Raw genomic sequence first — 27,501 nt, forward strand, 5'->3', positions numbered from 1 at the left:
GCTAAATCCACCCCGTAGAGGATGGGAACCATTTTTAAGGATTGATTAAGCCATCTGTGGTATCTGTTTAGAGTACAGGGAGTCTAAACAGGCCTGTGACTCATCTATCAGACGACTGGACCATCTCACTCACTAATTCAGTCAATTTTTCTCTGTGACAGAGGTCTGACTGAACCATGGCACCAAACAAAAAGATAAAACAGACTCAAGAAAAGAACAAGAAAACAAAGTTCAAATCTTTCGCTCAATGTGGAAATGAGCAAGTTTCCTGAGGCAGTAAAGGCACTGGTGACCCTTTTTACAGACCGATTTGCAATAAAAGTTCAGTTTTTCATTGATTATGGTCCCAAGATATTTATATGATTGCACTTGCTCTATTTTCTGACCTTTAATTAAAGTGACTCTGTGCCCATTTAGTTGTTTCCTAAAATCAATAACCATATCTTTTGTTTTAGATATGTTCAATTGGAGATAAGACTCCTCCCACCACTGAACAAAGTCATCAATGATTGGACCGTGGTGAGTTTCACCCTCTTTCAGTAAGCTGACAATAACAAAGTCATCTGTAAATTTAATGATGGCCCTGTTTTCATATCTGCTCTGACACGTGTTTGTAAAGAGAATGAATAATAAGGGCGATAAGAGACCCTGGAGGAGAAGCTGTGGAGGAGAACACTGGGTCAGACAGAACCCCATTTATTCTCACTCTTTGTGACCTGTCAGTTAAAAGATCTAAAATCCAGCAAACCAGGTTTTTCCTGATTTCAAACTCTTCTAAAAGTCTTTTCATTAAAATATGGGGCTGTATTGTATTAAAAGCAGAAGAAAAATCAATGAAAAGAAGTCTTGCAAAAGTCCCTTTACTCTCTACATGTTTAAGAATCAGATTTAGTCGAGTCAAAAGCGCGTCCTGCACTCCTCTGTTGGGCCTGCACGCAAACTGCATTGGATCCAGCTGATATTCAGTCTCTTCCATAATCACATTTCTGAGGATTTTTTCAAAGACTTTCATGACAACTCAGGTGAGGCAACAGGCCTGAAGTCATTCAGGACGTTTGGACGACTAGATTTAGGGACATGAACGACGACAGCTTCCTTCCAAAGCGAGGGCACATTTTGTATTTGAAAGGATTTATTGAAAATAAGCTGAAATTTAGGACTGAGCTCTTTAGCACAAGATTTAATTAGGCGGCACTAATGTTATCAGGGCCCTGGCTCTTGTTCACATTAACTGTATGAAAGGCCTTTTGGACATCGCTGAGTTCAGTGATGAAGTGTTGAGTAACTTTCAGTTTCTGTTTCAGTTCAGAAGAACTAAAACGAGCATCAAGCATATTCAAATCTCTGTCTGACTTAAAACCGTCTACAATGATCTGACTGCTGCTCTGGGGATTTTGAAACCCTGATATGGTTTTCATACAAGTCCAGGCAGACCCAAAATTTTTTGCAGCAAATTTGCTTTCAAGAAGGTTTTTGTAGATCTGTTTTGCTTTCAAGAGCTTGATTTTCAAGTCTTTGGTGACTGCCTGAAAGTCAGTAACAGCCCCCTCTTTAAAAGCCTGTCTCTTTTTCCTTAAACAGGATTTGATGCATTTGGTGACCCATGGCTTATTGTTAGGGTACACTTTAGCACGCTTAAGGGGTATAATCATGTCTTTACAAAAACTGCATATGAGCTAACATCCACCAAAGCATCAAGGCTGAATAAAAACTTCCCAATCTGTAAATTGAAAACATTCCTGCAAGGTAAGCACAGATTCTTCTGACCACATGATTGATTGATGATAACATAATTTTATCACCCCCCGAAAATTCACGTTCAAAGCAACATATCAGCCCGATATCACACAGAACTGTCACATGACATCAAACATGAGCTGTCAGCTCTGCAGAGTGGGCAATCATAATGAAGCAGTTCATTATAAGCTGCAGACTCAAGCTGCTCTTCATATATTTGTCCATCAGATGTCACCAAAGAGGACTGTGACGAAAGCTTCGAGTAATGAACCGTTTTTCATTACAAGCTTGGCCAACTGACTACAATCTACAATAAACTAATATGGCTTTTCAATCCTCTCTTCAATCACTTGGTACCACCAGGAACCTTTAAATGGGCACTCAAGCTGCCTGGAGACTGTTTTGTCGTGCACATCAGAGAAACCACAGGTAAGACAATCTTATCCAAAAGGTCAGTGTAACAGTATTGTTTTCCACCAGCTTAACCAAACTTCCCACACTAACTGAAATTTCTTTTCCCAGGCAAACATTAAACAGCAGCAGCTGGAAAACTGGAAAACCTAAAGCCAAATAATCAATAAAACATAACAAACTTTTGCATGAGTGAGTATTGATAAACTGAGCAGAATTAAAGCTCAGTGAAACCACATATAAGTTCTGGTAACTGGCACATATTTATGTTTAATATGTTGTTTTATATTTTGATCAGTTTCAGGTGTTTGTGCGACTGTGTTAACCATCAGTAAAACCACATATAAATCACACTTCTGTGTTTAACAATTACAACACTTGATGCTGTTTTTCTGATTCAGGATTATGTGTGTGATGAGTTGGCCACACAGTTCTTATCTTTCTGCTTCACACACACAAAACTGCCGAGGTTGAAGCTTCAGTCTCTTTCTACCCCAGGTCTCACCACATTTCCAAAATGTAAACTCTGAGTCTCATAAGAAATGTGGTTCAAAAAGATGTGCTGATCTATGAATGCATCCTTACTGAAAGCTAAAGATGTCCAGCAGACAAAAACAGCAGCTGAATGAACAGTTATCATGAGCGAGTGTACAAACACTATCACAGGAAATAACAGAAATAAACTGTAGTTTCCATTTATACCTGTAGTATTTTTTCAGCTCCATGTCATCTTCCAATATGTCAAAATATGATTTCATTGTATCTTAAACAAATACAAACTTCTTTCTTTTCCCAGAATTTAGACAAATGAACAAAAAATAAATGATTATTTATTTAGGTATTAAAATAGGAAAAATCTGTTTAAATTAGAGCACCATTAAAACAAGAAATTAGCACAGAAATGCCAAAAGACAAAAACAGAACAATAAAGTGTCTTTAAAACTGATTCAAAAACAGTTGTAGGAGCAGTTTTATGAACCATGTTCTGTTAATACAGGGAGTGCAGAATTATTAGGCAAATGAGTATTTTGTCCACATCATCCTCTTCATGCATGTTGTCCTACTCCAAGCCTACTACCAATTAAGCATATTAGGTGATGTGCATCTCTGTAATGAGAAGGGGTGTGGTCTAATGACATCAACACCCTATATCAGGTGTGCATAATTATTAGGCAATGTCCTTTCCTTTGGCAAAATGGGTCAAAAGAAGGACTTGACAGGCTCAGAAAAGTCAAAAATAGTGAGATATCTTGCAGAGGGATGCAGCAGTCTCAAAATTGCAAAGCTTCTGAAGCGTGATCATCGAACAATCAAGAGTTTCATTCAAAATAGTCAACAGGGTCGCAAGAAGCGTGTGGAAAAACCAAGGCGCAAAATAACTGCCCAAGAAGAAGATTCAAAATTCAAGAAGCTTCTTCAGTTCTCTGAAGAAATTCTGAACTGAAGAAGCTTCCCAGATGAGAGGTGAAACATCTTCAAGAAACTTAAAGAAGTCCAGATGCTTTTCTTTCCAAGCTCCTTAGACTGTAGTTAAACTTCACACACTGGACTTGTCAGTCACACATCCTTCGCCAGTAGGCATTCCCAGAATGATCTTTCCCCTTCTGACGCTTAGAATGACCAAATATGTGCAAAATGGACAATTCAACATGCCACCATGTCAGTCTTTTATTAAATATGACATGAAACAAATGACTGAGCCATTAAATTTGTCACAAAGGTGTTCACCTAATTCCAGGCAAATGGAATAGACTTCTATGGGACCATAAGTCTTTTTGCACTTTGACATTTGTTTTACTTTTCAGATCTGTAACCTATAACTTTTATACTGTATGTGTTTTGATCATAGGAGACTACAGGGACTTACTTACTTTTAGCACGTTTAGCAGTTGATGTTGGCTTCTTTTTCAGTACTGGAGCTTCCTGCTCATTGAAGACTTTTCTAAAAGGAAATGCTTAATCCAAAATGGCGTTTTAAGGGCTTGGATTAATGTCAATTTCAGCAAATATTCTTTCTTATGTTAAAAGAACATGGATCTCTGTCAGTGATAACTTCTGACTTTATAACTCAAATTTTAAGAGAGAGCTTCACTGCTAAGCTCTCATCTGTGTGGGTGTCACGGTTCGCTTGAGGACTCACACGCAGGACTCAGAGGCACAGTCAGTATTTATTACAGTTCCACCAGGTGTATATACAAACAGTGCAGGGGATAGTGCTATATACAAAGCGGTGACAGGGAAAAGGCTCCGGGGAAATCCAGGTAGGGAAAAGACACTTGCTCCTCTCCAAACACTCACACAAAAAGGGAATCCGCTCGGGGAATGCAGAGTCGGGTCCAGGGGATCTATGTACAGAAGGAAACACACGTTAGAGGTTTTGCACAGGGAAGCAAAAGAGAACTTGCTCAGAGCCGGGCTGCACTGACGCGAGTCACACACAACGATCCAGCGATGAGTAGAAGCCACTCCCTGGCTTAAATGCTGGCTGCACTGATGAGGCCCAGGTGTTTCCTCTTCAGAGGGGCGTGGGCCGAGGGCGTGAACCCACCATAAGTTCCGCCCTGGCGAGAGAGCGAGAGAGAGAGCACTACTAGTCAGCGGCCTGCTGATCCCCTGGCCGTGACAGTGGGGTTCAAATCCCTTATTCAGATTAAGATTTTATGTGACATTACATTGGCAAAAATTAAATTTACTTGAATAATGTGAGTATTGGAGTAGTACTTGAGTAATTGAGTAATCTACTGAATAAGTAAGAATTAGACTTAATAATCTTTTTACTTTAAAAAGGGAAACTGTGTACAATCTTTTATTCTCCAGAATGCACATAATAAAAATGTTTTGGGGAATGTATATGCTTTTTAAAAACCAATTGCTTCTTACCTGATGCATGCTATAACTTTCAGCAAAACTGAACTAAAATTTGTTAACAAGCTTACCAAATAAGAAATGTTTTGTGAATTTTCTTTGCAGAGCGACTGGAAAGCCGGCTGTTATCAAAGCCCACATGCCCTAAAAAGGAGGGCGCGCTGGCCAGTAATGAGTTCATCACTAAGTTTAAGATAAGAGTTGATCAGAATAGAGGCGATGATGAAAGTCTGGAGCATCAGTTGGAGGCTGCCAACCTGTCTGATGAATCGTTCGAGGCCCAGACAGAAGTCAACGGACAAATATGATCACAGACATTTTAAACACGCGAGTTGAGAGTTAAGGGGGAAAAATATTGTAATAATTGCACACTAAGATATAAAGTGATGGCAGCGAGCACAGTGTTGCAGGATTTAATTAAAAACACATCTGACTAAGACCAACTGAAATTTAGAGTTGTGTATAATAAAGTTTATTCATGATTAATAAAACAAATCTGTAATATTTTTCTTTCTCTTTTGTCCATTTGAATCTCGCTACAGCTTAAATAAAAGAAAAGAATGTGTTTTGAATAAATTAAACTCTATTCTCTCTTTTTCTTTCTTTCTTTTTTTCTTGGTGGGTTTTCATTTGCAATCAAACGCAACATTATACAATTATATAGTATAGTAAGAAATATCCTTTAACTTAATTTAGTATTTGTTTTTTCATTTTTGTTTTTATTGTTTCCCCTTCAGTTTTGTGCTTATAACATGTTCTAATCTGACATATTATGCAGTAAATTATTTTTGCAATAACTTAACAGGCCATTGTGGGAGCCAACATTCACTTATCAAAGACATATTTGTATATTCTGTGGGCTGCTTTATGGTTGTGTCATTTAGAAACATAAGCCACAACAGACTTCCACCGGAGAGTACTTAAAAATGTATTTTTATGTAAAGATATTTTAATTAACTACTATATTAAGAGAGAACCTGTTGTTACATGGATGAATTGTACAAACTGTAGAGAAATAAGTTTAAGCGTGCAACTTTTTATTCATTTTTAACTGTATTAATGTTTTTATGTTGATACAGCCGCCTCATATCTGTTTCCTCAGTGTTTTTTAAACCATGTACTCCATCTATGAGTAAGAACATGAATAAATTCCTTTCCAAATTTGTAGTTCTTTTTTCCAACTGTTTTGAGTATATATGTAACATTTCTTTACACACAAATGCAGGTATTCTTTTGCACCAAGACGTTAAAGAAATGCTAAGAAAAAATGAAAATACTACGTTGCAACCTGTGTGTGTGTGTATATATATCTGTATCTATATAGATATATATGTGTATTCGTACCCTTTTTCATCATCTAGTTTCCTGTGCCAGATCTTCTACTGATCCACTGAGGCAGACATGTAAAAAAACATGAACTAAAGCATATTTCTGTATATAAACAGGACTTTAAATCTTTATCAACAGCTACTTTAGAGGAAATTCTTCAATAAACTGCAACCAAAGGCTCAACTCAGAGGACAAAATCCAACCTGTTATAAATAGTGTGACAGCAAACTTTCTCTTGTGTAAAGTTACAAATAGGAGTAATTATCCACAGGAGCTTTTATACATAATGAAGTTATAATTCGTCCTGTAGAAATTGTACATTTAAGCTATATAGTTCCCGCTGTGATAACTCTGCTATGAATGCCTCTTATTAACTTTTATGCTTTTACAACCCACTATGAGCAAACACTCAGCAACAGTGGGAAGGAAGAACTCCCTTCTTGAAGGAAAAAACCTCTGGTAGAACCAGGAAATCTGTCTAAACTAGTTGGGGGTTAGAGCAACAGATGCAAGTCTTCAGATCATTTGCAGTGTGACTGTCTTTGTGCACACTTTAACCTCATTCAGTTTTCTTATTTGTCAAAATGCACCATGGGTAAAACAAAACAAAACAAAATAGTAATGAAGGAGAATCCTCAGCAAAGATGAATTAAACAAGTTTTATTTTGATCAAATTTTACTTTAAGTAAAACACATCTTTATTTGATGACTTTAATGTCATCAAATAAAGACAGTTTTGATGGAGCTCCTGACCCAGCCCAAGCTCTCTATGAAGACGAAGAAAAACTCCCCAGGGGGCCAGATCGATGGGAAGAAACCTCGGGAAAGCCCATTCAAAGAGAGATCCCCTTTCCTGGGATGGCTGGGGGGGTTACAGGAACTCCAAAAAAGCTAAATTTTTATTTATTTATTTTTTAAGATTGACCCATTCTATCTACTCCTGTCCAACAGAAAAAAAGGAAGGAAGTTACTACAACGTATCATACTTATATGATAAGGTGTGAATTGTGTGTTTGTGTGTGTTATCTTAGCCAGGGGTGAAGCTGGAGCTCCTCCAGTGTTGGGCGCTTCTCCGGGACTAAAGCTAAACATGCGTCCAAGAAATTCCGGCATTCTTGAAAGAAAGAAAAGATCAAAAAGATGAAGATGATAGTTCTAGTGATCCAAGGCATCAGTGAATCTGGAAGTGTGAAGTTTTCTTACCTGTGGACAGACGCTTTTTGATGCTCAGTTGCTTTGTGAGGAACCTCGCGGTACTAAAGTATCGTGCATGAAGCGCTTCATACAACACCACTCCCATTTGCCACACCGTGGTGGGTCCACACCTGTAGCAGCTCCTAATGTACCACTCGGGAGGGATGTGAAGAGGAGTGCCTAACAAACAGACACAATTGCAATTTCTTCTAAAACAAAAGACACAAATTGTTACATCTGTGAAAAGCAGGAGCAGAATATGTTACCATAGAAGATGCGATACAGAGATCGCTGCTTAACAAAGCAGCTCAGTCCAAAGTCAATGATGCGAACTCGAGGCACATCTGAGCCGGTCTCAATCAGAATGTTTGGTCCCTTGATGTCCCGATGAAAGATGTGTTTATCCTCAAGTTCCTTTACAGCATCAACTAGTTGCTTCAGAATGACCTGGAAAAGATGAAAAACACAATAATGAGTTAATGCTTTTCTGCCTTGATTGAATGCTGTACAGTCTAAGGCTCTCCCAGTCAACCTACCTTGGCCTTGTCCTCTGTTAAAGTTCTTCCATGTTCTGCTTTGTATTTTTGCAGGTCCACAGCGGGGACAGGTCTCTCCAGCACCAGGATCAGCTCTTTGCCAAGGTCGAACCACTCCAGCAAGGACACAGGTGCAGATATTCCCACTGACCCTTCTGCTTCACCTGCAAGTTTAACCATAATGGCCACTTCCACTGAGAGCTTCTTCCCGCTTTCATCCTGAAATATTACAACAAAGTGGATGATGAGGAACGCCGCATTCAATCCAGTAATGTAAAACTGATTCAAGTGTTGGACGCTTACCGCCACTTTGCAGTAGACTTTATTTTTGGGAATGTGTTTGATGGCAACCTAGAAGACACAGAGCACTGGTGAGCATTTCCTCAGTATGACATAATGAAAGGTGGAAACACAGCAGACGTCTCAGTTTACGATATTATCCATTATCTGCGTTACTGCCTGTCTTACTACCATCATCTGAACACTTACTGGAAAACGATCTTCTATCCGGTAGCCAGCAAACACTGCTCCGCAGCCTCCTTCTCCGAGCTGGTGCTCCTCCACATATCTGGCTTGGAATTCACCTGAACAGACAAAACAACAAATCTTGTTTTATTACAGCTGTGACACAAATTACTCTCCTCTGTAGCATAAATGTTCCTTTTGCCCTTCCCCTGAATATAAAACCCAAGCTGCTTGCTACTTACGTTTTTGGTCTGCCACTGATTTTTTGTCCTGGTCCACATTCCTTTTTTTTTTTCTTGGGTGGCTCTCTGTTGTCTCCCGTGGCCTTTCTTTTGCCATTTTTTGCGCACACCTGTTTGTTGTTCAAGTCTGGAGATGTGGAAAACACCAAAAGCACATCAGCTCACTGGATGATAGACACAAACACTAAACACTAATATCTTAAACCTAGCAACCACACTTAATCTACCCCCTTATTCAACTAATTAGCCTACCTTTACCAGAGTCCAACAAGGAGGATGCTTGCTCCTTGTCACCGCTCATATGGTCGAGAAGTTTAGCCTTCTTTGCTTTCTTTGTTGTGCCCTCTTCATCTTGCACAACCTTGCGCTTCACTCCTTTGACCACATCTGAGCTGGTGGAAGGACCAGCCTGCTCAGCGACCCTCCTCCTTTTTATTGGGGTCTTCTTTTCAGGACTGGCCTTTCTTTTAGCAGTCCTGCTCTTACAATCTATAAACGACAACAACACAGTGGTGAAAAAGAGTCCCCGACATCAAGACTGGAAGCAGTTTGGCAAAGAATTTGAAATTGCTTTTGCTTAAATTATCACAAGTTTATTCTTGGGATAAAAAAAACTGACCAGTGCGAATTGATACTAGGTTTACTAAGTCTTAGATCTTGATGACACTTGTTGGTCTGTTTTTACTGTTGAGTCCAAGAATAAACCTGTCACATTATTTTACCAAAAGACAAAGTGCCCCAGTAACCTTTCTTTGATTAGACATGTTGCACTTACGTTAGTTTCAATCAAAACCAGGATTTAAATCCTCTAAAAATGAATCATTTTATACACAGAGCCTCAACATTGTTAGAAATGTAGATTCTGTTATTTGGGGGATTTTTTTTTACTTACCTTGATCTCCTGGATCTTTCTTATCTGCCTCAGTCGTAACTTTTCTTGTTTCCTTTTTCATTTTAATTTTTTGAGAACTTTTAAAATAGAAAATGTCACCTTAATGAGTGAATAGTCCTTCAAATGTCTGGATGCTTGACTTTTCTAACTAAGCTGTATAAGTCAGTTCTGTAAGTGAGCTTTAAAAGTAAACTCCGGAGACTATGGCAACACAACATAAGAAGCTTGCCTTTTAGTGACATCACTGACTGCCAGTAAAAGTGTTCCAAGTAGTTTAAAGAAAAACACTCTGGCAGACAAAGCCATAATATTTCATATAATTCAGTAATTTCACATTAAACTTTCTTTCATTATCCTTTCATTATTTGTTTAAAGACTTGATGTGTGGATGCTACTATGAAGAATTCTAGTTGAGCAAACACTAATAAACACTGACTAGTTTATCTGAGATAAAATATAACTGACTGCAGCCTTTATTCCATGTGTTTTGTCTGTGAATGCCCCCATGTACACATGTAACCTCCACCCACTGCAACACCAATAATTTCCCGGGGCAAAGCGGGGTTTGGTGAACCAGGAGCTGTGCGCAGCCCGTGTCCACCAAGGCCTGGTGTATACCCCCTTGACACCTTATTAGAATGCTGTACCTCCATGACTGCCTGGCATGCTCTGCTCCTTCTGCCCTGGCAATCAGATGATCCTCAGCCAGGGTGGCTTGCTGGTCAATGGCAGGGAACCCCTCGGGTGGGCCACTTTGTCCAGCAAACCAATGACTGTAGAAAACATGGATGATCTAACAGTTCTCCAAAAGTACATAAAGTACTTACCTAAAAAGCAGTTAATGTCATGTTGCATTTATTTATTGTTATTACATTGTTTTACAGCAGCTAATTAAAAACCATCATCTTAACTACATGTTTTGTTTTTTTGTTCTTTGTTGTTGTTGTTGTTGTTGTTTTGCAGTTGTCCTGTAGGTGATGGTGTAGCACAGAGACTGAACTAGTGGCTAGCTAACATAAGAAGGATGTACTTGAAACTTGCATCTCATCTTTGCAGCGTTCACTTTGAAGAGAATGTCTTTACCAAGGACTCACAGGTTAAGTAACTTTACAATTGTCATATTACAATATATAATTTTAGAGCATGATTACAGCTCTGCCATCTTGATTGAAAATTAAATACATCTGGAATACGAACAGCTGATCGGATCGGCAAAGCGTGTTTCTGGAATATTATGTTTTTGTTACTGCAAGCGCTTTTTATGCAATTTTTGCAAAGCTATATGTGGAAGGAAACCGTGACCTAGGACAAGCTGATGGCATAAGATGTAAGTACAACTCCTCTGGTTTCATATGCAAAAAAATTATTGCGCTAGCTTACGCGGTTCCCGGTTCAACAGGGATTTAAAAATAGTTACGCAAAACAGAGCGTGCCCGCTCCGACCGGCTTTAAAGAGTTAAACATGTAACAATCGAATTGCATCTTTCCATTGCCAGCCATCTCATTTTGTACAAATCCAGTCAACTCTTCCAAGTTTGTGTATTTTTTAAACCCTTACAAGAATTGAAATGTGTCCCAAATATCTGTATCCCATCAGAGGCAAGTTTCTTAAAGGAGAGGTAGTAGCTGCTCCACCATAGGACCAGTAGGACCTCCAGCACACAATGAACACTTAATTAACATTAACACATTTATTAAAACACAATTTTAAACAATAACCCTTTTCTTTTAGTGTGTTTCAATTTGTTCCTACCGCTCCATTGGAACAGTGTACTATCCAGTAACAGCATCCAGCTGGCAGAAGCATACACCTGCAGCAAGGAGAATCTACCAGGCAGGATAGCGCAGCGGAGTCATCAGATGAGGATGATCATGAAGTGGTTCATCCAGCAGGAACAGGATACCAAAAGGGGAGGGAAAAAACACAGAAAGCATAGTCATGACTAACTCAGTGTCACTAACAGCTCATCTAGCAGTCTTAACATCATAAAGGTACAGGCTGGTCCATATAAAAAATATTAACAGAAAAAATAAATGCTGTTAACCAAATTTTCTTAGGCAAAAGCACATAATCTTGATATTTGACCTTGTATCAGCCGCCATATTGGAAAGGTAGCCAGGTTTCCTTAGCTGCTAGCTTGCTAACAGTCTGCTATCCAGCCCGGTAATAACTTCATTCACATATTTTACAACATTTAGCTTTCTTCCTTAACAAAAACATCGCAGTTGTGGATTTGAATCTCGCTGCAGCATAATAAGACCCAGAACATTCAATTTGAACATGTGCTGCAAGCTAACTCCCCAGAGGAGTTCATGCAATGGCCAATGCCTGTCGGATTCGGCTCATGACTTCTCTGTCTAACAACACATTAAAACATCAGTTTCAAGTACAAATGTTTCATAAACTTATCTACAGCGGCTCATATTAAATGTACCCAAGTTTCCAGCTGGCAGTGGGCACAAGAACAACACTCCTCATCAGATCAAGGGAGGAAAAGAAAATTCTAGAGCTGGGCTGGGTGGCTGCTATGTAGGGTTGCCAACTCCCTGAAAAATAAATAAGAGACACCTCGTGGCCAGGGCCGGGCAACCCAGTTCACCCTTCCCAGTGTGGTGAATTTTGTAGCCCTTTTTTTGTGTGTGAAATTATTTTTTAACCATTTGACTTGAATTTGATTTAAGCAGATGCATATTCTTTGTGATATGACCATATGGGAAACAAATGATCATTTAGCCATTTATTTTTAGCTCAAAATGACAACATTAACACAGTAAAACAGGTCTCTTTCTTAAACAGAAGCCTGTCATGCTTAACTTTTGAGAATATAAGTAAATCTTTCTTTAAAAGAACTCTGTCCTGCTTAACTTAAAATTATATAAATTAATAGAAAACAATAGAACGAAAAATATTCTTGTAACAGTGCACATATAGTGCATTTAGTACAATTGGCTTCAGTTGAGGTATTATTTCAGCTTTTCTAATGCTAATCAGCTGCTCCTGTTTGTAAACCCACTTGTTCCCATGATTACGCATCATAACTCATCATCATCATTAATCTATGTATTACTTTTATGTATTAGTCATCTATTTGTTGTAATCATCTATCCTTGCAGTTGTTTATTACACAAAATAAATTATATTATCACACTTCTGGCCACATAGCGCTGATATTCACTGCACATGCCCATATTAACCTTAACCAGAGGGTTTGAAAAAAACAAACCAGTGTTTACATACCATATCTGCTTCTGCCGTGGCCTGGTGGACAAAAAATTGGTTAAGGGTTCCCCGAGCTTTCACGCCCCTCATGTGCTTCATGTGCCCACCACTAGAAGCATGCCTATGGAAAAAGTGCGCCGGCACACAGTGCAGTGCGCTTTAAAGGTGTTATCGTGCATTTTCCCAGCCAGGTGTTTTCCTTTTCCCATTCCTCCCTGTACTTTTGCAGCCTTTTTTTTCTTTGTCTGAACAAACAAACATTGCTGCTCTAATGCTGGGCTTACACTGTGCGATTTTTGGCCCATTTTGAGTCGATTTTTGAGTCGTGCGACCGATTTGGTGATCGGCCCGATTTTGGCCTTCATCGTGCATCGTGTAGTATACGTGGGGTAACGAGAAGCGATTAACACCTCACGACCAGCTCCCGATATCAATCGCTCGGCTAACACTGCTCACGCGCAAACACGTAAACGTCGGTGAAAAAGATGGAGCAGCACGGCTGTGCAGCGTGTGAACTGGACACAAGCGATGGAGGCACAACTTGTAGAACTTTGGAAAGCTCATCCGAGCCTTTTCGATGTGGCATCACAAAATTATCACGACCACAACAACCGTGAATATAGTTGGATTTACATGCTGCTCAATCACAGCTGCCTGATCATGTTTTTCATTAGCAATTTAGCAAAGTTGATGTTGGTGGTGTGCGTGTCTGTGTGAGTGAAAGACAGAGAGAGAGAGCGACAGATTTTCTGTTATAACCTTCATTTTATGGACGCACAGTGTGAGCGCTCAGGTCGCATCAGAGCATCGGGCGGTATAGTGTGAGACCTGCATCGTGACCTACCAACTTCTAACCCCTGCGCGTCAATCGTGCAGTTTGAGCAGGAGCTGAATAACGTGACTGAAAAAATCGCACAGTGTCTGCCCAGCTTTACTGCCCAGGTGTACTGTCGTCCGAGACTTGCACCGCAGTGTCGGCGTTCGTTTCCCTGTTGGCCATGCTTGTTGTTGTGGTCATCTGTTGTCTTCCGGTATTTTCTCCGTAAGCGACCTTTCCTCGACCAATGAGATGAGCGGTAATCTGAATTGTCATACTCGAATTGTCATAAGTGTGCTGTCAGCTCATTGGTCACAAAGCAGGAGAGGGGCTGGGAATTATGTTTTCAAACAAAGCGTTAATTCCATTAACATTTATAGACTACTTTTGATTCTCACTGTATTACGGGACAAAGTGCGTCCCTTATTAGCTCAATACGGGACGTGTACTTTTGTTTCGAAATACGGGACCATTCCGTTTTTTAAGGGACGGTTGGCAACCCTATCTGCATCACAGGTGACTCCACTCATCTGTCCAACACCTTCTTCAGTTTGCTGCCATCAGGAAGGAGACTGAACAGCCTTCGGGCCAGAACCAGCAGACTGAGCGACAGCTTCATCCATCAGGCTGTCAGGATGCTGAATTCACTCCCTGCTCTCACACACGAACTCCAGACCTGCATTAACCTCTTTCCTCTGAACCCCCCACCCCCCAAACATATGAACTCTGACCCAACACTATTACTTTTTCACTGACCGCCCCACCCCCACTTGCACACAAACTTGTCCACAATCACTATGATTGTGTTGGACACTGCTGTTTAAATAACTGTATAGTATTGTATTGTGTTGTGCATAAAACTTTTATTTTATTTTTATCCTTTTATCTTTATATTGTTTTAGTGTACACTGGGGGCCATGGGAGGATTGCAATTTCAAATTCTTGTGTATGACTGTATGTATATGGTCCTTGACAATAAAGCTGACTTTGACTTTGATATAAATCACACTTCTGTGTTTAACAATTACAACACTTGATGCTGTTTTTCTGATTCAGGATTATGTGTGTAATGAGTTGGCCACACAGTTCTTATCTTTCTGCTTCAGACACACACAAAACTGCCGAGGTTGAAGCTTCAGTCTCTTTCTACCCCAGGTCTCACCACATTTCCAAAATGTAAACTCTGAGTCTCATAAGAAATGTGGTTCAAAAAGATGTGCTGATCTATGAATGCATCCTTACTGAAAGCTAAAGATGTCCAGCAGACAAAAACAGCAGCTGAATGAACAGTTATCATGAGCGAGTGTACAAACACTATCACAGGAAATAACAGAAATAAACTGTAGTTTCCATTTATACCTGTAGTATTTTTTCAGCTCCATGTCATCTTCCAATATGTCAAAATATGATTTCATTGTATCTTAAACAAATACAAACTTCCTTCTTCCCCCCAGAGAGCCAACAGTTTACTATCAGAACTGAGGCTGATCATTAACAGGGAGCAGCAGGTAACAAGGTCATCAGCAGTGGAGGAAAGTATGGAAGTAATACTCAGCTTCATATTTGAAGATACTCGAGTATCTTAGCTGCAGGTCTGGAACAATGGTTTTATTTCCTTTCCCATTAAACATCTCACACAGCCCCTCATCTGTGACCCTTAGCAAACCCACTGGATATCTACCTGCACATAAAGGAGATCAGATCAGTTCCATCTAGAACAGCTGTAACAGGAAAATGCTGCTTACACTTTGATGCATCACTTTCAGTTTGTCATATAAGACAATATATCAGATTGAGGCATTATTTTCCTGCAGTGAGTAAATCTACTTTGTACTTTAGTCTTTTCTTTTAGGTAAAGGCTCTAAACAGTACTTGTACACTGTGGAAATCCCATAAGAACGTCTCCTGAACTCTGAAAAATAACAAAACAAAGACTAAAAGGAGGTCATGGGTGCTGATGATGATGATGATGATGATGAGGAGTAGCATGCATTTAAAAAGTGACTGATGTCCTAGAATACAACAGAACAGTGTCTCTACAAACGTATGAAAACATGACAGTCTTGCATTAGTTTGTATTCTTATGATTTCAAAAAACGAGGGAAAAATCTCCTTGAAATGCACAATTCCTTTTTGTTATTTCTTAGTGTGTGACGTATTTTATTGGCTTTATGATTGGTGCAAACAGTTTCCTGATTCATAATGGAAATAGATTTTAGACACAGGAGGAACACGCAGTGATCAGCAGGAGCAGCTTGGAGTCCAGTCTTCTTCACACTGAGGAGGGACATATATGCAGGAACAGTTGTCATAACTGTTACAACCACCAGATGGCGAAAGAGTCCCACTGCAACTTTAAGCCATGAAGGATGTGTCTTGATGTTTGCTTGTGATAAATCTGCTTTATGTGAGTCTTTTTCAGAGAGTAACAGTAACATGTCTGATTATATGTCTTTAATCAGTAAAGTCTCGCTTTGCTAGAAATAAATAAATAAATAAATAAATAATAAAATTGTAAACATGCAGCTGTATGTTAGAAGTCAAAGGGTCCTTAAGTCTTCTGTAAATTGACGGGGATCAAATGAAGGACACAAGTATCTGTTCTTACTCTAATAAATGCTGCTTTAATATCCAACAGACTATTTTCCTTCCTCATCAGCAGTAAACAGCTCGACTGCGTCTGTGCATTTGTGTCCTCCATACTTGTTTCCACAGACATCTCAGGCTTGATGCCACGATGCAGTGTAGAAACCTGACAACCCTCTGACTCATGTTCAAATGTTCAAGGACATTTCTCAGGATCATGTATGACCCCTTTTTGACATTTGGACTTTATTAATAATATTTGTGTTTCTGAGTCATTTTTGTGGAGACTTCTGTCCAACGTAGTGTCCAAATGAAGCCTGAAGCTTTTCTTCACCCTCTTGTCAGATGGTCAGCAACAAAACTCTGTTCCAACCAATGTCTGATAAGAGATGAGACACAGCAGCTGAGCAAATGATCATTTCATGCTGAAGACATCCTCAGACAGAATTAAATACATACATAAACACAGCCTGGTGCCAATAACACAGCTAATGACACTGCTGTATCACTGGCTTTACTGATTAAAGACCATATCTGAAGGAAATCTTTGAACACAACAGAAAGTGACCTTTTAAACCTGAGACACTGATGCTGCATTCAAGGACCATTACAAACATTTGAAAGGACTTAAGAACATGAAGAAAATGTGACTTGTTTCTCTGTAATGAAGCTGTTTTAGTGAAGAAAGTTGAAAGGTCACAGAGCGACTGCTGAATCTTCTGCTCTAAACATGAACTCTGAACTTTGTGATGCTTCAGGAGGAAAACTGCTTCAGTTATTCTCTCAGATTAGTTTCATATTTTCTGCATCAGATTTGAGTGAGATCCTGGAATGAAGACAGAAGAAAAGACTTTGTTCAAAGTTTGATTTATAGTCAAACCTTCCAGTTTATTCACACAATAAAACATCAACACAATATATGAATTCATTCATTAAAATCACAGTTTTTCCTCATTTGTTTGATGATTTTGACAAAAACAAACACAAACACACACACATGGTCTGCCATACTCATAAAGAGAAATGTCGACATTTTTCAAGACAAATATTCCAGAAACATTTAGAGGATAGAGAAGTTTACATTTTCATGTGGAGAAATATTTTAGTAAATCAAAATGATGATGAGCAGTGATAGCCTCCATAAACAGTCACAGGAAAGATCTCCTTTAAAAACTGAGAAACATCAAGAGAACAACTAGAAGATGTGGAGGTACCACCCATAATGTTTGACTGACAGCTGATCTCTGTGCAGAAATGATGGAGAGAAACTAAAATGAAACTAAAATACAGATTTAAACCCACAATATGAAAGACTTCAGTCTATTTGAGCTTAATCAACTCAGCTGTGTCTCCATAATAGTGAACCCAAAGTCCAGCATAGAGCGGCTGAGTGAATGTGGTCTGGACTCTGTGGAGGAGAGTCATGGTTTCAGAGACGCTGTAGAAGGACAAAATACCTGCTCTGTGATCCAGGTACACTCCTACTCTGGAGGAACGAGGACCTGAGACACGAGTTTGGATGTTGTTGTACAAAAATGTATAACTGTAGTTGTTACAATCTAATGCCCAAGATTTGTCATTATGTCCAAGTACACATTCATTACCCCCTCCTTTTCTGCTGATATTCTTGTATGCGACTGCTACTCGAACTCCTCCCCCTCTCCACTCCACCTCCCAGTAACAACGTCCAGTCAGACTCTCTCTGCTCAGGACCTGCTGCCAAGTAAATCTGTCTGGATGATCAGAATAAGACTGTTGTTCTTCCATTACTGTTGTTTTTCTGTTCTCCTCTGATAATAACAGCTGTTTGTGTGCTGTGTTTGGATCCAGTGTGATTTCACATGAATATTTTAAGAATCCAGCTCTGGTCTTTGGCTCTGGTTGTGACAGTAAAACATCCACTTCAGTGACTGTCAGTGAGATGTTTGTCCATTCCTCTCTCAGAATGTCCTGTAGTTTATCTCTGACCTCTGACACAGCTGCTGTCACATCCTCAAAGTAGCTCAGAGGACGGATATTGATGCTGGATGAGTCTGTAGACTCACTGAGTGCTGACAGTGAGGGGTAGTTGTGTAGAAACTGGATGTGATCCTCTGTGTGTGAGAGCTGCTTCAGCTCAGCATCTTTCCTCTTCAGCTCAGTGATCTCCTGCTCCAGCTTCTCCTGAAGCTCTTTGACTCGACTCACTTCAGTTTCCTGCTGGGATCTGATCTGCTGCTTCACATCAGAGCTTCTTTTCTGGATGAGATGGATCAGCTCAGTGAAGATCTTCTCACTGTGCTCCACTGTTTGATCAGCAGACTGATTGATGGCCTCCACCTCCTGTTGAAGCAGCTTCACATCTTTCTCTCTGTCCTGGATTCTCTGCTGGATGTTTTGTCGACTCACCTCCAGCTCTCTCTGCCTCTCAGTCCTTTCTGCTGCAGCTGAGACTGTGTCGTGGCCTTTATGTTCATCCACAGAGCAGAGATAACAGATACTCTGCTGATCAGTACGGCAGAACATCTTCATCACCTCATCATGACGAGAGCAGATCTTCTCCTGGAGCTTCTTGGAGGGCTCCACCAGCTTGTGTTTCTTGAATGAAGCTGCAACAATATTATGAGTCTGAAGTTGTTTCTCACAGTAAGATGCCAGACAGACTAAACAGGACCTGAAGGCTTTCATTTTTCTCCCATTGCAGACATCACAGGCCACATCTTCAGGTCCAGCATAGCAGTGATCAGCAGGAGCAGCTTGGAGTCCAGTCTTCTTCAGCTCCTCCACTAAATCTGCTAACATGGTGCTTTTCTCCAGGACAGGCCTCGCTGTGAAAGTCCTCCGGCACTGAGGGCAGCTGTAGATTTTCTTCTTTTCCTCTTCATCCCAGAAGCTTTTAATACAGTTCATGCAGTAGCTGTGTCCACAGGGAATAGCCACCGGATCCTTCAGTAGATCCAAACAGACTGAACAGCAGAATTTTGTTTGGTCCATTTGATTCATGTGCTGTGCCGTTTCACCGTCTCTCAGTGACTGTCAGACAGTTTCACTTCCTCTGAACAGAAACAACCTCTGTGCTCTGAAGGGAAACAGATCTCTGCTCTTGTTCACCTTTAGACCCATCCTGATACAGACACATCTGTGAAGGGAGATATATTCTTACAGAGCGACCAAGAACCAATCACATGATGCAGTGTGTGTTATGTGTGATTACATCATGCAGTAACAAGTCTGACCCAGTTAAAGTTTAATAGTTTATCTTTACTTGGTACTTTGAAATGTGACAGTCAACACTCAGTGAGTTTATTTTATATTTCAAAAAGTTCAGCAAAGTTTAGGATGCTGTGATGAATAAAAATAAATGACACTTTATATTTTGACATTTTCTAATCTTAGTTCATTCTCACACTTACAGAATGATGCATGGGAACAACTGACTCCACTAAATCAAACCTATGTTCAAATGAGATTATGATCATTAAATAGTAACAAATATTTAAATTTAGCAACAACAAATGCAGATCGGTCCACAGTGTTTACAAAAACAAACAAACAAACAAACAAACATTATTTTGTAGTCTTTCCTGTGTACACAGTCACAGTGGATTTAACAAACCTGAACTGTTTAGTAATTTTTCACAAAGTTTCCATGTCAGTGATTCATTCAAATGTATTTTGGTCTTAAACTGATCCAGTAAATGTAACTTTTTCTCACCTACTTAATCGAGTATTTTAGTTGTTTAACTGTCATTATAACTAAACTGAACATCCAAAGCTTTTCTCACTGCAGTTTTGTTGTGCAGTTATAGCAGCACTTTGAATCATCCACAGGTTTATAGAACTGTCTGTTGAATTGTTGTTTTGTTTGGTGCGATGGTTCATTTATTTAAATATTGATGATAATTTGATATATTTGATTATTTATTACTGGTGCAAACAATTCATTTCTTCATGGTGCAAATATATAGTAGACTCAGGAGTTTAACTCAGTTTTCTTGGCCTTTGTTTATCGTTTCATTTAAAATCTTAATGGGTAAATCAGAATCAGAATACTTCATTAATCCCAAAGGAAATTAGGGTTACAGCAGGCAGCACGCTAATGGCGCATGCACACTTACAAAGAAACCTTCTGACCAACTTTACACAAACATCACATTGGGGAGACATGTCAGAAAGGTAGGCTGATAGGAAAAAAACAACAAAAATACATAACATGAGGTTAGAGGAGGAGAAAAAAAACTCCACTCAGACTGAGCTCCTAGTGGGAGAACAGTTTGATAACAGAAAAAACACCTCAGCACAAAAAGCACATGACTATCAATACACCATAGAAACACAAGACAAGCAACAGGGGCGGGTACAGGGTAAGAGAGAGCCGGTGTAGACAGCGCATCTGGTCCTGCAGCATGTCTGCGCTGGTCCAGTCGACTGCCATCTGCCCCGGTAGGGCACAAGCATCGAAGGCGTTTGGAAACGGAGGGGGGATCAGTGTGTGCATATCAGTGTAAGTGTGTGTGTGTGTGTGTGTGTGTGTGTGTGTGTGTGTGTGTGTGTGTGTGTGTGTCCAGAGTTCAGCTGAGACAGTGTCCTTCGCCCTGCTAGGCTAAGTAAACAGTCTTCCAGCCAACCCAGGTGGCCTTGCATGGAATGGGGGGAAAAGTCTGTTTTTGTTTCACACAGCAGTAATGCATTCCCATACACAACCTTCCTTTCAATTAAAGTAACACTGTTTCCATGCATGAAAAGGAGCAGGAAGAAGAATAAATTCTTATTGATACCTGCCCCCTATCTGTGGTAATACAAGTAGGCAACCAAAATTACACAATGACAATTTTCTGCACATAACAAAACAAAACAAAGCAAACAGAACAATATACTCAACAATGAGCAATACCACTAAATATCAAACTAAAAGATCATTTTTCTGCAATTAAATTCTATTCTTTTCAACTTCTTCATATTGGTTTATCATTTTATTCTTATAGCAGATTTTAAATTGAGAAACATTTATACAACACTTAAGATGATCACTGAGAGAATTCCAGTTTCTTATGCCGATGACTGTTGGACACATTTGCCTTTGTGTGGTTCGAGCAAACCGGTGCTTAGGACAGAACCACCACTCACAACCACTAGCACTTTATATAGCCTCTGTAGAAACTATCTACACCCTCACTTATCTTAACTGCACTACTGTATAGCTCTGTGTAAATAATCATTCTGTACATTCAATAATCTTTAATCCTACAACTGTTTACAACTTGCATAGTTCCCATTTCTGTATAGCTGTATATCTCAGATTTCTGTAAAGTTATTTATTTCATATTCTGTATAGTTTTTCATATTTATATCCTGGTCATAGCCTGTACATAGCTTGTACTCACTACAGCCTGTACATACTTAGTTATAGAATATTCACAACATACTTCATACCGTGTACATTATAACATACCATAATAGACCCATTTCTGTAATATACTTACATATCTATACTATTGCTAATATATATTGTAATATATCTATATCACTAAAGCACTTCTGGATGGATGCAAACTGCATTTCGTTGCCCTGTACCTGTGCATGTGCAATGACAATAAAGTTGAATTCTATTCTATTCTATTCTAAAATAAAACTTCCTTCTGTCGTCCCCATTTTCTGAACACAATACAAATAAACTTTGTAACTTAAGAGGTAGTGTTTTATTTTTTGCCCTAAACATAATAGTTAAAGTCTGTAATTTCACTATGTCTTCTAGTTTTAACAATTTCGATTTTATAAACAAATTATTAGTGTGTTCTCTATATTTAACAATATGCATAATTCGAAGCGCTCTCTTCTGTAATAAATATAATGGTTTCATATTAGTCACGTATGTATTCCCCCATACTTCAACACAATAGCTCAGATAGGGTAGAAACAATGAAAAATATAATATTCTCATTACCACCAGCCGGCCAGGCTTCTACCTTTCTACCCTAGGTTTTAAAGGTAGAAAAGCCAACTGGCTGCTCTCGGGGGCTCTAAGTGGTAATCTAATATATATCTAACATTACCCAGGATATAAATACTTTTAGCCAACTTTTTTTTAACATGTTCAATATGTGATTTCCATGTTAACTTGTCATCCACTATTACACCCAGAAAACGGAATTATGTCACTCTTTCAATTAATACCCCTTCTATAGATAATACTATCTCTTCCTCCTTTACACGTTTTCCGAATATCATAAACTTTGTTTGTTCCAAATTCAGTGATAACTCATTTACATCAAACCATTTTTTCATTTTTTTCATTTCAATAACCATAATTTTAGCCAATTCTTTCAAGTTCTCTCCGGAACAATAAAAATTTGTATCGTCTGCAAACAAAACAAAATTCAACATTTTTGACACATCACAAATGTCATTTATATATAAATTAAAAAGTTTTGGTCCTAAAACAGAACCTTGAGGGACCCCACATTCTATTTTCATTCTATCAGATGAATTGCCTAAACACTGCACATACTGAAACCTATTATGTAAATAGCTGCTTAACCAGTTCAATACTATTCCTCTCACACCATAAGTTCTTAACTTAGAAATCAAGATGGAGTGTTGCAGAGTGTCAAAAGCTTTTCTTAAATCAATGAATAGTATATTTATTATGATGTGTTGCTGATGAAATGTCTTCAATAGTATTCATTAATGCTATTGCTGTTGATCTGTTCCGTCGAAATCCGTACTGACTTTCGCTTAACAGTTGATGTTTTTCAATGAAACTATCAAATCTTTGTGCAAAGAGATTTTTCAAGCACTTTAGAAAACTGTGATAGCAATGATATTGGTCTATAATTATTAAAACTATGTCTGTCTCCCGATTTATAAAGTGGGATAACTTTTGCCACTTTCATTCGGTCAGGAAATACACCCGAATCTCTTGTCTCTTGTGTTCTGGGGGCCTCTGGATGTCTGGAGTTTTGATCTCCTCCATACCTGCTTCATACCATAGAGGACGGGGCTGTGGCTCCCCACGCTCCCTAGCAGATCATTATATGGAGAAACCTTTGGAATGCAAGCATGCTGATCTACACAGGTATGCACACAGGTGTACACACGGGTATTCACAGACGCGGACTACAGCTTTCTTGGCTGCTGCCTCAAAGCACATTGTGCGCTGTCTATCTTGCGTGCTGCACAATATCGTTTATTATTTAGTAACTATTGATATCTATGACTAGCTAGTTTATTGTGATGGAGCTTTTTTTTTTTTCTTATTATGTTGCTCTTTGTTGTTTGCTTTCTCTTCTGTTTGTTTGTTTTTTCTCCATACAGGTGACCCAGGTGTTTTGTTTTTTTTGTTTGTTTGTTTTTCTTTCTCTCTCTCCCCCCCTCCCCTTCTCACCGTCTCTTCTCCCCTTTGGTTTTCTTTCTCTCCCTCTCTTTCTTTCATTCTTTCCCCCTGTCCTATCCCACAGTCATGTCTGTCCCGTTTGTAACAACTGAAAATAAAATAAATTCAATAAAGGTCAATCAAATGGACCAATATGGCAAGGCCATGATGATCCACTTGGTAAAATAAATCCGGTTGGCATCTTTCTTGGCCTTAAGACAACAATTCTGAGGGCTATAGATCCAAAGGGGAAAAAAAAAAAAAAAAAAAAAAAAGGAAATACAGCCGAATAAAATGAGAGATTAAAAATATAACAGAGAGGTTTGATTATACAATCCAAGGTCTTTTTTACGATGACCATGTCTAACCCATCAGTCAGTGGATGTCTTGTTTTTAGATTCTGCTACATTAGCTATGATTTCTTTTTCAGTGATTTCCCCTAAAAACAGACTTTACCACTCCATCTCAAAATCATCTCAAATCATCTCAAACTGGTTTCTTGAACATGAAGATGAGTTCACTGTACTCCAATAGAGCATCTTTGGGATGAGGTGGAACGGCAGATTCAAGTCAACAATTAATGAACATGACTTCATGACGCAGTTCTGTCAGCAACAAGGTGTACCTAACAAAGTGACCAGTAATTGCATATATGCTGTTATGATGGATGTTTATAATAAATATTAACTGAGAGAGAAAAGATACACCAAAGCTACTCTAGGGTAATAACAAAACGAGGGAAATTAACAAACTACATCTAACTATTTTGGATTCAGAACAAATATTTTCAGCCTTTTATGAGGATTAAAATTTAATTCTGGATTTATTTTGGCAGCTTGAACTAGTTAAAGAAGATGCTGCCTATCCTGACATTTACATGAAAAGTCAAAACTACTATTTAAGCACAATGACGACAGACTCCAGGCAGATAATCCTGTAAAACATGGAAATATGAAGCATCTCTGATGGCTCAACACAGTAAGAAGAAGGGATGGAAATGATGTATAACTAGTTCAATACTGGAATCGGTGTTTTAAGCTGTGATGTAATAAACTAGTGCTGGGAAAATGAAAAAGAAAGAAGACAAATGTTTCCCTTTTGTGTTTTCCCGATTATGTGTCCGATATTTAAAAAAACAACAACTATCTATCATGTACAAACTCTTAACAGGAATAAACCTGAAACCAATTGTTCTGCTGGGGAAGTTTTGTAAGTGGTACGAAGTTTAAAAAACAACATTCACCTGAGGGAGGCTCCCAGGAGCTCAGGTCTGACTGGTTTCAGAGACCAGAAACTGGAATGTACGGTGAGCAAACTGTGTTAAAATGCAGTGACTGATAAAAGACGGATGAGCACCATCACCATCACAATTAGTTGATCAATATTCTCAATAATATAACAAAAGGCTTTCTTACAGACTGTATTATAATACAAATACAAACCACACATGGATTATTGCATGGTCCTGAAGCCAGCAGCGCCCTTGGTCATGAGATTGGTTTTAAATGTTTGCTGTATTATTGTTTTTAAATCATTGGAGTATACAGATTTTAAAAGTGTTTTATGATTACAATAGTTCGTAAAGTAGCAGAAGTATTCACACATCACAGTGACGGAGGTTAAAGGTTAATTATCAACCTTCTGTGGAGGAAATAAGGTGCTTGTTGTGCATTGCGTTCAACATTTTCCTAATGTACCTTCAAACAGCTAATACCGCTTGAGCATTCCTGTCTGTGCCTAATGTCGAGTCATAGTCATGTAGTTTCTCTTTTCAAGTTCTTCTTGATGAAAATCACACTTTAACCTTTGACTTTCATAAATGATGTGACAGACTTAACACCATGTTAAGTCTATTTGGCAAATTCTGATCAATTATGAAGGATTATCCAGAATATTCTGACCGGCTACCTTTGATAACGCAGAAACAGAACTCTTGAGTTGTGGTATCAGGGTGCTCAGCCCACAGATATTGAACTTCACATACCCCATCTGCCTCCATTTGGGACTGCAATGGCCTTAAAAACCCTACACATATCTTCCCTACTTAAGTGCAGCCTTTTTTCTAATGGAATTACAATATCGGCATCTGGCCTCTGACTTCTCATCAATTGTGTGGGCGTCCTTTAGAGGACATTTCATCGGAATAAAGGCAAATACGGTGGTGCCTTTGTCTGCAGAAATATGTTGCCTGTAGCCAGTGGGTGGGGCACCACATGCTCGCTCTCACTGTTAGATTGGATAGAAAAGTCTGCAGCAGGACAAGCGAATATTAATGACGTTTCTGAGTGTTTCGATTCCATCAAGAACAAAAACAAATCTTAGCTAACCAACACTCACTGGGTTTTAGTGGATTACTTTATTTCACAGAAATATTACAGAAACAGTTTCTTTGGTACAATAATCCAGCTGTGCAGAAATCAGGGAGTCGGGAAGAAGCAGCTCATTAAATTCTGTGCTTGTTTAAGACTGAAGCACATATTATATTATCATAATACCAGAGCTGAACTGGATGACTCATTCCTCATTAAATTACTTCAGATGTTATTTAAAAAATATATATATATATTTTATGGAAGTAAAGCTGCTTGTGCTGCCACCTAAACCAATCATAACGTGGCCTCAAATGTTAAAGTAACCTTATGAGCAGAAACTGATATAAGAGACTATCAGTTATGGAGACAAAGATAAAGGCAAAAAAAACCTGTATTAAATTAAATAAGCAAACTGATATGAATGAACCTTACATTTAGATAATACAAATCATCAGCAAGAATAATAAAAAACAAGCAAAAACAAATAATAAAACAAACCTCAGCTAACGTGGAAGCTACACTGCAAGGTGGTCTGTTTAATAAATAAAATGTGACAGGTCACATACAGGACCATTAACATCTCTGTAAACAGAACTCAGCTCCCACAAAGCTCCAAATGAAGAAAAACTGCATCTGCATGCAGAGAACTGTTTGTGGAGACATCCAGCATATCGACGCACAGTGAGTGAATGATGAAGAACAAACCATAACGAGGGGCAGGGCTACTACACTGCATTGTGTCCATCAGGTAAAAAAAGAAAAGAAATCTGTTGGCTAATCTACACCATATCAATAACAGCTTCCTTAAGGTTTTAAAATGCACTGCAGCTGCATTTTAAAACATATCTACAAGCAATGCCAAAGAAACACACAGGTATGAGTACAGAGGTACTATGAAGGTTCTTACTGGAGTATATCACCATAGTGACTTAAACTGTAGAGCAAACCTGCTTCAGAGCAGGTTGTGTTTGAGATTACGGATCAACAAGTATGAAATCACCACTTAGCTACCAATCAGTTCTCTGGAAAACTGCTTTACAACAAGTACCTGAAAGATCCCTTTGGACTGCTGTGCCATGGATAGTGGGAGGATCTTTCCATTGATGAGCATCAGTAGTCTAATCAGTTTAGATTCTTAAATTCAACTTCGTTCTTTGACTTTTCCCATTTGTCTGCAGAACAATTTCACAACATTTTGAATTCCTCTATAAACATTAATCTCGTTTTTTCTTTTGTCTGCAACGCTTGTCCCTAGCATGTCCTCGTCCATGACAGCATTTAATCTTATCTGAGCAATTCCTCTTGGTCTCCTGTATCACTGCTCATCATTCGACATGCTTTTCCCAGTATATCCACGGCCATTTTTGTATTTATGCTTGTATTTTCTCCCAGACTGGTAAACATCAACAGAGCTCAGCAAAAGAACTTTTAGTTCCTATTTGAACTTTATTAATACAAGTGTTTAACCTTTTCATGTTTATAGTTTTATCTTTCTTTGTAAAGTCAGCTGTTCTGCTGCTCTGTATGTGATTGGTCAGATGCCC

The 27,501-nt window shown here is 38.9% G+C and overlaps 1 protein-coding gene, 1 long non-coding RNA gene and 1 pseudogene across 3 annotated transcripts; 1 reads left to right on the forward strand and 2 right to left on the reverse strand.

Annotated features, from left to right (window-relative positions):
* The first annotated feature begins 1,965 nt into the window (after positions 1-1,965).
* On the forward strand, positions 1,966-2,335 carry LOC145421955 (uncharacterized). Its single transcript, XR_013903326.1, has 2 exons — positions 1,966-2,166; positions 2,260-2,335. It is a non-coding gene; the product is annotated as an uncharacterized LOC145421955 (long non-coding RNA).
* Positions 2,336-4,297: 1,962 nt separating this feature from the next.
* Positions 4,298-10,021, reverse strand: LOC145421954 (serine/threonine-protein kinase pim-1-like; annotated as a pseudogene). Its single transcript, XR_013903325.1, has 9 exons — positions 9,672-10,021; positions 9,032-9,268; positions 8,780-8,906; positions 8,562-8,656; positions 8,376-8,423; positions 8,073-8,291; positions 7,803-7,983; positions 7,546-7,716; positions 4,298-7,456 (listed from the first exon to the last, which is right to left on the reverse strand). The product of XR_013903325.1 is annotated as a serine/threonine-protein kinase pim-1-like (transcript).
* Positions 10,022-17,145: 7,124 nt separating this feature from the next.
* LOC145421956 (tripartite motif-containing protein 16-like) lies at positions 17,146-19,895 on the reverse strand. The gene has a single exon (XM_080292980.1). It carries the CDS (start codon positions 19,274-19,276, stop codon positions 17,615-17,617), a length of 1,662 nt encoding a protein of 553 aa, XP_080149106.1. The 5' UTR covers positions 19,277-19,895; the 3' UTR covers positions 17,146-17,614.
* Positions 19,896-27,501: the final 7,606 nt, after the last annotated feature.

Source organism: Astatotilapia calliptera, chromosome 18 (genome assembly GCF_964374335.1).
Source record: "Astatotilapia calliptera chromosome 18, fAstCal68.1, whole genome shotgun sequence".
Classification (NCBI taxonomy): Eukaryota; Metazoa; Chordata; class Actinopteri; order Cichliformes; family Cichlidae; genus Astatotilapia; species Astatotilapia calliptera.